The sequence below is a fragment of the Gopherus evgoodei genome, chromosome 9, assembly GCF_007399415.2.
Source record: "Gopherus evgoodei ecotype Sinaloan lineage chromosome 9, rGopEvg1_v1.p, whole genome shotgun sequence".
NCBI classification, from domain to species: domain Eukaryota; kingdom Metazoa; phylum Chordata; order Testudines; family Testudinidae; genus Gopherus; species Gopherus evgoodei.
The window spans coordinates 44,793,296-44,804,033 of NC_044330.1; the positions used below are offsets into that span (position 1 = coordinate 44,793,296).

General features: G+C 43.6%; 1 protein-coding gene across 1 annotated transcript; it reads right to left on the minus strand.

Moving 5' to 3' along the window:
- Positions 1-588: 588 nt before the first annotated feature.
- On the minus strand, positions 589-4,322 carry OTOS (otospiralin). The gene is made up of 3 exons (XM_030576181.1): positions 4,256-4,322; positions 3,897-3,923; positions 589-923 (listed from the first exon to the last, which is right to left on the minus strand). Exons 1-3 carry the CDS (start codon positions 4,311-4,313, stop codon positions 739-741), a joined length of 270 nt encoding a protein of 89 aa, XP_030432041.1. The 5' UTR covers positions 4,314-4,322; the 3' UTR covers positions 589-738.
- Between the last annotated feature and the right edge of the window lie 6,416 nt (positions 4,323-10,738).

Here is a 10,738-nt window from a genome sequence, read left to right on the forward strand (position 1 = left end):
GAGCATGTGCCAACTGCTTGCAGAGAAAAATCCAGGGTGAGGAAGCACAGCCTGGGATAATCCCTCCCACTAATGCCAAGAAGTATCCCCTGCTTGGTGTAAAGGACTTTATGCCATCAGTAGCAACAGCATAAATTAGAGTGGGATCTCTTTTGCACTGAATGAGGGAGCCAAAATCAACTCTGCGCTGTTGCGGTCAAACATAGTGGAGAATTGGGACCACAAATTCTCAATTTAAAAGTCGGAGCAGGTGGCAAAGCATTCTCAGTGGAGGCCCGTGGTGTGGAATTCCGTGTCCAAGATGGGTTATCAGAACCCAGGTGTACTGGTCAACAAGACTAAGACTAATCTCTTCTCTTGGTTTTTGCAAAAAGGGAGAGATTATGGGGTTGGAGGATTCTTATGGTGATTTGGGTCAACAAGTTTTTGATATTACTCTTTATATATTGGTCAAAGTCCAGAGACTACCCAGTGGGCACTGTTATACATTTTAAAATACAAACAGCCAAAAACAGGATTGAAATCAATGAATTTTTAATTTTTGCACAAAAGAATACACTGTATTGAAAGAAAAAGCCGGACTAATTATCTGCCGTTTTACAAACATGGAAATGCTATACAATATGTTTAAAAACATTGAAACAAGATAGACTGAATGGGCAATTCAGGCATGTTTACTAGCAGCAGTAAATTCCTTTAAAGGTCTCAGCACTAGCTTTAGTAAAATGAGCAAAATCATTAGTGCTCATGGTAGGGAACATCATAACCAAGGTTATTTCCAAAAGGGTATTGAGCAAACAGGGTTCTGGCCATTTTGTTGATTCTGTTGTATGCTCCCCGGGTCCGGAAATACTCCACATATGACCAAAAATCACTGGACCAGAAAGGCCAATATGGCAGGGCTGCAGGTTCCTCATATGGGTCTACAATAAAAATTGCAGAATTAGATTAACATAACATGAAATGTGTTGGTTAGAGCATGACCGGGAGCCTAGACTCCTGGGTTCTAGTCCTAGGTCTCACTATGAAGCAGGTCACTCATCCTCACACAGGCCTTGATTCTCTCTAGGGCTATGGCCTGGCAGACAGTGAATGTAAAAGCCCTACACTACCCGCTCCTTTGCCCTTTGTGCATGGGACATGATAAGTAGAGCAGGGAGGGGGTGGAAGAAGGCATGGTCCTAGTACACTGTGGTCTGGTATAATGGCCCACAGAGGGCTGTTAGAAGCTGGCACAACTTAGACCTGGGGCTGCTCTACTTTGTGTTGTGGGCTGGCTGGGGACTAGGCCTAATCCAAAATTAGGTCAGCCAAAAGTGACTTTAAGTCACCTTTTCCATCCCTCTCAACCACTTTTCCTCTGCCTGGGACAGGAAAGGAATATATCGTTAAAGGTATAGTCCTTGTGAACTATTTTACAGGGGTGTTGAAGTGCTTACCCACTTAGTGATTGTAAAGTAAAGTACGGCTATTATTAACCTAGCTAGAAGTACTCCAAATTGAGTAGGGTGTAACTGAAAATGCTGTGCTCAATATTAGGACATTTCATAGAGAAATGAAACCAATGGGAGCTTTGCATGAAAATTGATGGCCTTGTATGGCTTTATACAGCAAAGCCTTCCAAGACCCTCCCACCTTGAATTAATTATTCTGCAAATAAAGATGGCTTCTCCTATACACATTGCAAATGATTTTTATGGAATACTTTTCAGCAGTGCCCTGTCCTTCCTGCTGGGATGCCAGTCAAGTTTGATTCTTAATATCAGCTAAGAGGATCCCAAACTGGAACCATTTCTCCTTAAACAGTGAATAGCAGAGAACTCTTCTATACTTTTCCATGATAACATTATTGACATTTATTTGGCTACAGCTTCCAGCCTCGGGTACAGGCCACATTCTGAGACTTCTCATACACAGTGGGAGTAGCAGCAGACCCACTCTGAGAGGTGATCACGCAAGTGGATTCATGCAGATTGACTCTTGCATCAATAGGGCTCTGCTGGGAGGGGGGCAGGGCACGGGGGGGGAAGGCTTCAAATATCAGCATCGGGGTCTAAGGTGCCTTGTGAAAGTCTGAAGCCTCAGAATTATGTCTCTTCTCTGTAGATAGTAGAAATCAAAGGCTAAAGAGATGGAAAAAGAGATCCAAGTAGGAAGTGTCCAGCAGCTGCAGACACTTCCAACTTGGCAAACAGCCAGTTTTTGGCTTGATTTTAAAGAGGACATAAAAAATAATCTGGATTTGAGTTGCCAATTCAATGAGCTCAGGGCCTGATGCTGCCAGGTTCTGAGCACCCTCAGGCCTTGATCCAACAAATCACTTCAGCATATGTGGAATTTAGCTGAAGAAATACTTACAAAGGTAAAGTTAAATGTGTGCGTCAGTGCTTTGCTGGATGAAGACCACTGCTCCCCTAGTGTTTGGGCTACATCCAAACCCCATTGAAATCAGTGGTGAGTGTTTCTATTGACTTTGATGAGCTTCAGATTAGACCCTTTAATGGGAATTAGCAAATCTCTCCAGTCCGGGATCAGGCCCTAATTTCATAAGAGAATTTGCAGTGCATAGTCACAGATGGTAACAAAACAAAATCAAATTAATTAGCCACTGTTGTCTGTGGAATAGAGTATTAGCTGATCTCCAGGTTCATGCTGCAGTCTGCTCCTTGGCACAATGTGAAACAAAAAAACATTTGCTGTAAAATATTACCCCCGCTAGGTTTTTATATTGTAAAATACACACCGAGAAGAGATGTGTGGTTATTTAATTGTGATGTTGCATCAAAAAATATTTCCTGTGTTCAAATAAACTATTGCACACACATTTGTTAAAGCACAGAAAAAATGATCAAAAAAATGTGAGTTGTGAGGTGTAATTAAAGCAAGCCAATGAGGCTTGTTGCATGGAGTTAAAAAAAGTGTTTGTTTTCAATTAACATAGTCAAATTCTTTCCATGCTACCTTCCCATTGTCCACTTAGGTTGATGTTTTGATAGGCACTGCTGTTTCTAGTGGAATGTTACGTTACTGGATATCAGCAGATCGAAGACAGTCTTCATGCCAATACACATCTCAATGAACACAGTATAGTGTTTGTGTTCAGCATTTTTCTAGCAGTGCTAGAAAAATTGTCTAGCATTGCTGCTCTTTGCTCTCAATAAGAATTTAAGCAAATATATGGTCGTCACAATTTTCTCATGCTGTCCTCAGGAATAACTAGCTACCATCCAAAGCACCAAAACCTATCAATAAGGCAACTGAAATGTTGTTAGGATGACTTTTTTAAAGCAAAAGCAAACATTGCATACTATGGATCAGATCCTCAGCTGATGTAAACTTGCATAGCTCCATAGATTATACTGATATTTACCAGCTGAGGATGTGTTCCTATTTTTTATTTTTTTTAATTGGCTGGCTGCTCATTTGTAGATTTTAAGCTTTTTATCTTGGAAGTTGGGATTTCTCACCAATGAGTAGACATGCATCCTGCATTTCCTTCAAGTCTAATATATTTAAAAGTCTGGTGTTTCTTAACTTATGATAGCACTGTAAAACACACAGTTTGGTGATCATCTAAGGACATGCCTTAGCTATCAGTTTTGCTGTTTTTATTTTAACTTTGCTAACACATCCTCTTTCTTTGTAAAGTTTATATTTTTAATCAATTGCCTACCAGCACTTCATGTATTTATTTATTTATTTCTTATTTCATACTCTATCAGCAACAGATGAAAACATTTATATCAGGGGCTGATGCAAAGCCCACTGAGTCAGTGGGAGTCTCCCCACTGACTATAATGCACTTTGGATAGGGCCTGCCAGTTACAAGTGGCTCTTCCAATTTTTAGGAATTGTGGGGGGAGTGGAGGAAGGAGAAAAAGTCTGAAAAGCATTACCGTCTTTATGCTGTACTGGCCGGGCATCTGTAAATAAATAAGAAATAATCAGTAGTAGGTCTCAGACGGAAGGGTTTGCAGTGTACAAAGAGGTGCTGTGTAGCCCAGAAGCTGACTAGCTCTGCAATGCATTGATAGGAGCCTACTGACAGCTAAACTTCTGTGTTTGAAACAGCAGAATAAAGAATTCTCTGTTTCCAGTCACTCCGTGATACATTTTGAATACTGTTTGCTAATAATGAAGGCAAATGTGACCGGTGTATTAATAACATTTGATATCAAATGCAAGTCAACAGATCTAGATTAAAATATTAAAGGCAGATAGGAAAAAAAAAGGATAAATATAAAAGTTAACTTACCTGTTAATGCATTCATCAGCATGCAGAGGGCAATTAAGCCAATAAAGATAAACCTCATGGTCTCTGCAAATTATTATTCCTGTTTCTGAAATAGAATCTATAAAATGAAATAGAGCAGAATATATCAAAATACATTTTTCTTCTATACTAAAAAGTTGGAATCATCTATTTTTCACTAAAGTGGCAATAAGATTTTTATATTTCCAGGTGTCTCTAACCCTCCAACTGCTAGAAGCACCTGGCACTGGCCACTGACAGAGACAGGATATTGCATCTGAGGGACTATTGCTTTGACCAAGCATGGCTGTTCTTATCAAATTTGTTAATTGCAAAAAACTTTCAGTATATTAAAAGAACTGCAGTACTCAGGTTTGATGTACTGGATTAAAAAAAATTATAAAAGTTCACCTGCACTGACATGAAATTAAATGTCTTGGAGCTATTTTGTTTTGTCGCTACTTTAGTTTCACTTTAGAAATTACCTTTTTCCCCACCTTTCTCTTAAATGAGTAGAGGTCTGTAGCTCTGAGTCAGCTGCAAAAATCTGAATGGGTTTCTATTGCTATAAAATAGCACCACTGTTTAGAGAAGGGTGGGGAATAAGGAAAGGAACGACACTTACTTAATACACCAATCTGATTTTTTCAGCCTAATCTAAAATTGTGTAGTTGCACACATCTATAATATACTGCAGTGCCATCCACGGTCAGAAATGTCTAGATAAACTGGGAATAAAATCCCTATAGTATAAAACTAGAGGAAAAAAATCCAGCAGCTAATTCAATAATTGCTCCTTACAATATCTCTCTAATTTGTATGCTTTTCTCTATGGGAGAAGGTCTTCTCAGGTTATTTTGGCTGGCATTTGTTGTAAATTTTGAGGTAATAACTCCGAGCCCCAGCCTCCTGCCCCAGCCTGAGCCTCCCAAAACCCAGAGCTCCCTCCTTCACCCCAAACCCTGCACTCCCAGCCCAGAGCCTTCACCCCCTCTGCACCTCAATCTCCTGCCCCAGCCCACAGACCCCTCCAACACCCTGGACCCATCATCCCCAACCTCACCTCGGAGCCCACACCCATAGGCACACTCCAGGGCTGGAGCACCCACGGAAAAAAATTAGTGGGTGCTCAGCACCCGCTGGCAGCTCCCTGTGGCTCGCCCCCCTGCTTCGGCTCACCTCTGCCTCGGCCTCCTCCGCAAGCACGCTGCCATTTCCTGCTTCTCCCCCTTCCCTCCCAGTGCTTGTGCTGCAAAAGAACTGATTGGCAGGGCAGGGAGGGAGGGGGGAGGAGGGGGAGCACGGTGTGCTGGGGGAAGAGGCGGGCCGGGGTGGGGATTTGGGGAAGGGATCGAATAGGGGCAGGGAGGGGGTGGAGTTAGGATGAGGACTTTAGGGATGGGGTTGGAATTGGAGGAGGGCCAGCGGCGAGGACGGGTTGGAGTGGGGGCAGGGCCAGGGGCAGGGGGCGTGGGCACCCACCAGCACCATAGAAAGTTGGCGCCTATGTCCATACCCGCAGCCCAAAGCCAACACCCCCTCCTGCACCCCAACTCCCTGCTTCAACCCACAACCCCCTCCCGTACTCTGAATTCCTCAGCCCCATTCCCCAGCCTGGAGCCCCCTCCTGCACCTCAAAGCCCTCATCCCTGGCCCCACCCCAAAGTCTGCACCCCCAGCTCAGAACTCTCATCCCCCCCCCACCCAACTCCCTGCCCTAGCCCAGAACCTCCTCCCGCACCCCGAATCCCTCATTTCTGGCCCCACCCTGGAGCCTGCACCTCCAGCTAGAGACCTCACCCTCCCTACACCCCAACCCCCTTTCCTGGTCCAGTGAAAGTGAGTTAGAGAGGGGGAGAGGGAGCCACCAAGAAAGGGGGAGTGTAGTAAGTGGGGGGTGGGGCCTCAGGGAAGGGGCGGTGCTAGGGTGTTCAGTTTTGTGTGATTAGAAAGTTGACAGGCCTATTCACAACTCATGTTCCAGCCCCGCAGTTGTGGAGTGCAAGCTCCTTCTTACAGACTGAGAAAGCTATGACCATCATAACACGAGCTCTCCTTGCATTGGGGTCATCGTAGATTTACCTTCTTGCTGCTTAACAGAGAGCTTCCATCCACTGCGCCTCTCACTCTGCAGAAAAACACACCCACCAGTTCTGGGCGTACTTGCTATCATGTCCCTTATCCCTCCATATGTGGGACTGGTCCATGCCCCCACTCTGAACCTGCTTAGGTGGAACAAGAGCACAGTTTGGGAAAAGCAGGGGTGGAGAAGACTGCATACTCAATCTTGGACCTAGTGTGTGTGGGCTTATTCAAATAGCTTTGCAGGAGGCCCCCACTTTGCTCATATGGGTCTTGCTACTGGAAATCATCCCCATCTATGCACAACATTAAGTCATTCCTGCTAGGAATGATTCTGTGGCCTTTGCAACAGGGTAGCTTGCTCTGTAAGTAAGGGCTGGAGGGCCTAGCCAACACGTATTACTGAAAGAGGTATACCTGAGAGGATCAGGTAATTTCCCTTCTAAAGGGCAGCTGGAAGTGGCAGTGAGGAGGAATTTTCTTTGCAACCTGTATCAAAAACCCAAGGTAAAGGTGCAAGTCTCTAAGTCATGACCAAGACACAAAGCACAATGCATAGCGGTCATAGACTGTATCTTGAAGTGAGTCTGCTATGCCACAAAGCCCAAGAAAAAGAAGGGGGATGCTCAGGAATCAGAGACTGATAGGAGGGAATAGGCTCTAGCAGAGAGTCAGGACTTTGACTCCAGTCATGTAGGGCCTCAGAGTGGCCTGCCAAAGAAGGAAAGGCCCAAGGCGGGGAGGCATAGAAGGAGGAAGAGAAATGTTGTTGACTGGGCTTTAATTTGGGCATATGTTGTATTTTGAGTTTATCTTCTATGAATAAACCCAAGCCCTAAGAAGTGGTACTTTGACCACTGAAAAAGTGTTTGGAGTCTGTGTAAGGGACCCTGAACAGGGAGGAAACAGGCAGAGTGCTGCAGAGTGACCTCTGGCATGAGAGAGTACATGGGTGATGGCTGACCCTGTTACAGCCTTGACTCACAAAGGCACTTCTGAAAGGAAAAATCTCTGTGGCTTTAGACTACACCAAGCAGTTCCAAATATTGTGGATCTTGAAAAACAATCCTGAGGTAGAAGGCCCCTAATACACCCCATAAAGACATTAATCCTCTTTTTTAGTGGCCCTAAACCCAACAGATCCAGCCTTCAGGTGATCTCTTCTACATGGGAGCATCCTCAGGTGGCCGGGAGCTGCTGGAGTGACTCCTGTGTCACTCACTTTCTGTGGCCAGCATAGAGGACATGATTGAAAAGGGAGTATGGCCAGAGTATTGTGGTCCTTTGTGATCCCTGAGTCCCATAATGGCACCTTCCGTGCAACAGTGCCCTTTCTCACTTGGTCAGCTCTGCAGATGTGAGTCCATAAATTCAACACATTCGGTAAACTCACAAATGATAATGCTTTTCCCTTTGCCATCCAGTCAGTGTATTTCACTAGCAGAAGCCACTAGCAGCTCTGACATTTACTAATGTATCCTTGGACTCATAAGGGTTGAAATGTGTAGTTCTAATTAAATAAATAGCATATTATTGCTTCTGTATATATCCCTGTGATGGGTGTGTAGCCCCCGCCCCCTCCGGCATGGAAGGGGTTAAACCCAGGAGAGAGCAGTGGAGATGAGTCCTCTGAGCAGCCTAGAGTGGCTGCACTGGCTGCAACCAATCAGAGAGAGGTTGCAGGGACCATTCTGGACTTAGCAGGGCTCTTGTAAAAAAAAAAAAGGAGCTGCGTGGGCCGAGCCAGGCAGTTGTGGCCTGGGGCTTCAGGGGTAAAGCCTGGCTTCCTAGCTGGTAAAAGAGGTGCCAGCACCATGGACAGAGCAGTTGCTGGCAGGGATTAAGGGAGCAGAGGCCCTGAAGTAAGGGTGAAGCAGGTGCTGGACTTGTGGGGAAGTGGCCCAGGGAAATGTGCTGAACAGTTAAAAGGGATGGAGCAAGAGGCTGCCCATAGTGGGTCCCTGGGTTGGCACCTGGAGTAGTGGACAGGCCCAGGTCCTCCCCTCTTAACCACTGAGAGAAGTGACTGGGCAAATGGACTGCAATGTACTGACCCCCAGAAGGGGGAGAAACAGACAGTGACATGCTGAAGTACTGAGTCATAAAGAGCATGCAGTGGTTCCTGGAGAGACTGCCGGTGGAGACAGAGCGATGGGGTGCAAACTATGGATGTGGGGCATTGTCCTTGAGCTAATACCCACAGCAACTAGGAGAAGGACCCAGTCCAGTGGTGAGTGTTGTGCCTTGTGCCAACCCCAAAATATATTTTTATTCCAGAACTCAATAAAAGAGTTTAAGTTAGGTGAGGAGATATAACTAGTATGAGATGATGAGAAGGCAGCATAATGGCATAGCTGAAGTAGCCATATATCTTAACTGTTCCTTTCCAGACTCTCACTTTTGACTTATTTTTATTTTTAAGATAGAAGAATTATTATATGAAAATGGTAATACATTGTCTGGGTTTTAGGTAGACACCACAGTTAGTGTGGAACTCATTGCCACAGAATGTGGTTTGGGTTAAGATATTGGCAAGATTCAAAGAGGGATTGGGCACTTATATGGGTAACAAGAATATCCAGAGTTAAAAGAGCTAATGCTAACAAGAATGGGATTGGAAGAGTGACAAAAACACATTTCAGGTTTTAAATTAATCTCTAACAATTAGGGATTAGGATGAGACCTTCACTGGGGGCAGACTACCCCATATCTGCCTACAGTGGGGTTTCAAATATCTTCCTCTGAAGCATCTAGTGCCCACCAATGTTGGAGACAGAATAGTGGACTAGATGGACCTGATAACTGTGTTCTAGTAATACATGCTTTCAATCTTAACTATCTTATCAAGCTTTTCTCTGTACTAACAACAAATTGAAAATGCAAATAAATGTTAAGGATTTCCATTCTGTAACATTAAATGGAACCGGGGCAATTATAAACAGAGAACTAATAGAAAATTTAAAACAACTGTGTCTGCTGTAGATCAAACTGAACAAGTGCTCTGAGTTGCTATAATTCCTGCTTCCTGACTGTGCCTGTCTCGGACTAAAAATGACATTGGAATACAGAAATATTTAGGAGTTTGATCTGATTTTTTAATTCAGAAGCTGTTGGATAGGAGAGGCTGCTTACTTGCTGGAGTAGAATAAATTGCATTCCTAGCACTGCATGCCAAACCAAATTCCACATTTTCTGGAATCTGCCCAACACATTCACTGTGGACTATCTTGCAGCATTTTTAATATGCTGCATGCCTTCTTATTTGGTTGTCCTCCCTTTGTCAAAGTTCATTCGTGACAGTACTGCAGAAGCAATGATGCACTGTGCTCAATACAAATGCTTATACAGATCAATTAGCAGAACATTTTATTAATGGTCACTGACTTGCGTTTTTTCACACAGCTGAGCAGTAATTGAAAATTCCATGTTGCACACAAATGCAAATTTGTTATGGCAGTGACTACCCTTTCCTGCAGATACCATAGCATTTAACAGCACAGCATCTGCTGAAAGAGACCAGTATTTTCTCTTCTGCGACTCTGGAATAAACAAGTGTTTTATTTTTAAGTTACTTTCAAATATTTGTGCTCCTTTGTCAGGGAGGGTCATTAATTCAAAGGGCTTGTATGGTGCAAAGAGCAAGGCTTAGTTCTTCAAAGTCCACATTCCAAAGTTTGCTAAAGAATTTTTGCAGTAACAAAGTTTTCTGTGAATTAATGGCCTTTTTATTGCATTATAGAAGGGGCATGTGCTAAAGAGTATATTCCCCTAACCTATCCTAAGAAGGTCGAATCAGTAAGTGCTTTTTGTAAATATCTCTCTGGGAAGCAAAAGCAGGGACATCAGTCATCTCTGTCTGAGGCCAGAATCAAAGGTAGCATTCCTGAGCTTCCCTTGGGAATAGGGGAAATACAGTTTGGACTGCATACTTGTTTATGTGAGTTGCTTCCTGATGGGAAATAGTTCTGGAACTGGCAGCACCTGGTGCCTGTCCCAGGGTGGTCCCATTTCCAATGGCCAAGCAATCAATTTTGCACAGACCTAAGCGCTGTGTGATGTTCTTTGGAACAAACCAGGTCTCTTTTTTATTACTGACTAGTAATAAAGGTACATTAATAAGAATGCACATGTGGATGCTTTTGCCTTAACAATAGCACTGTTTGGATGGAATTAGAATCCAAAACACAAAAAAAATGGGATGAACCCCTAGGGCAATGCAATAACCTGGACAGTTTGTTTCTGAGAGAGAGAATGTTTCTCATTTAATCAATAAAGAAACATTCCCCCATATAGTCATATAATATCCATTTATTGAAAAATAAATTGCATTTGTACTTTTACCATCACATCTAATTTAAAGTTTCTTGTTCTTTTTGATGATGTGGGGAAACTGCTTATTTACAA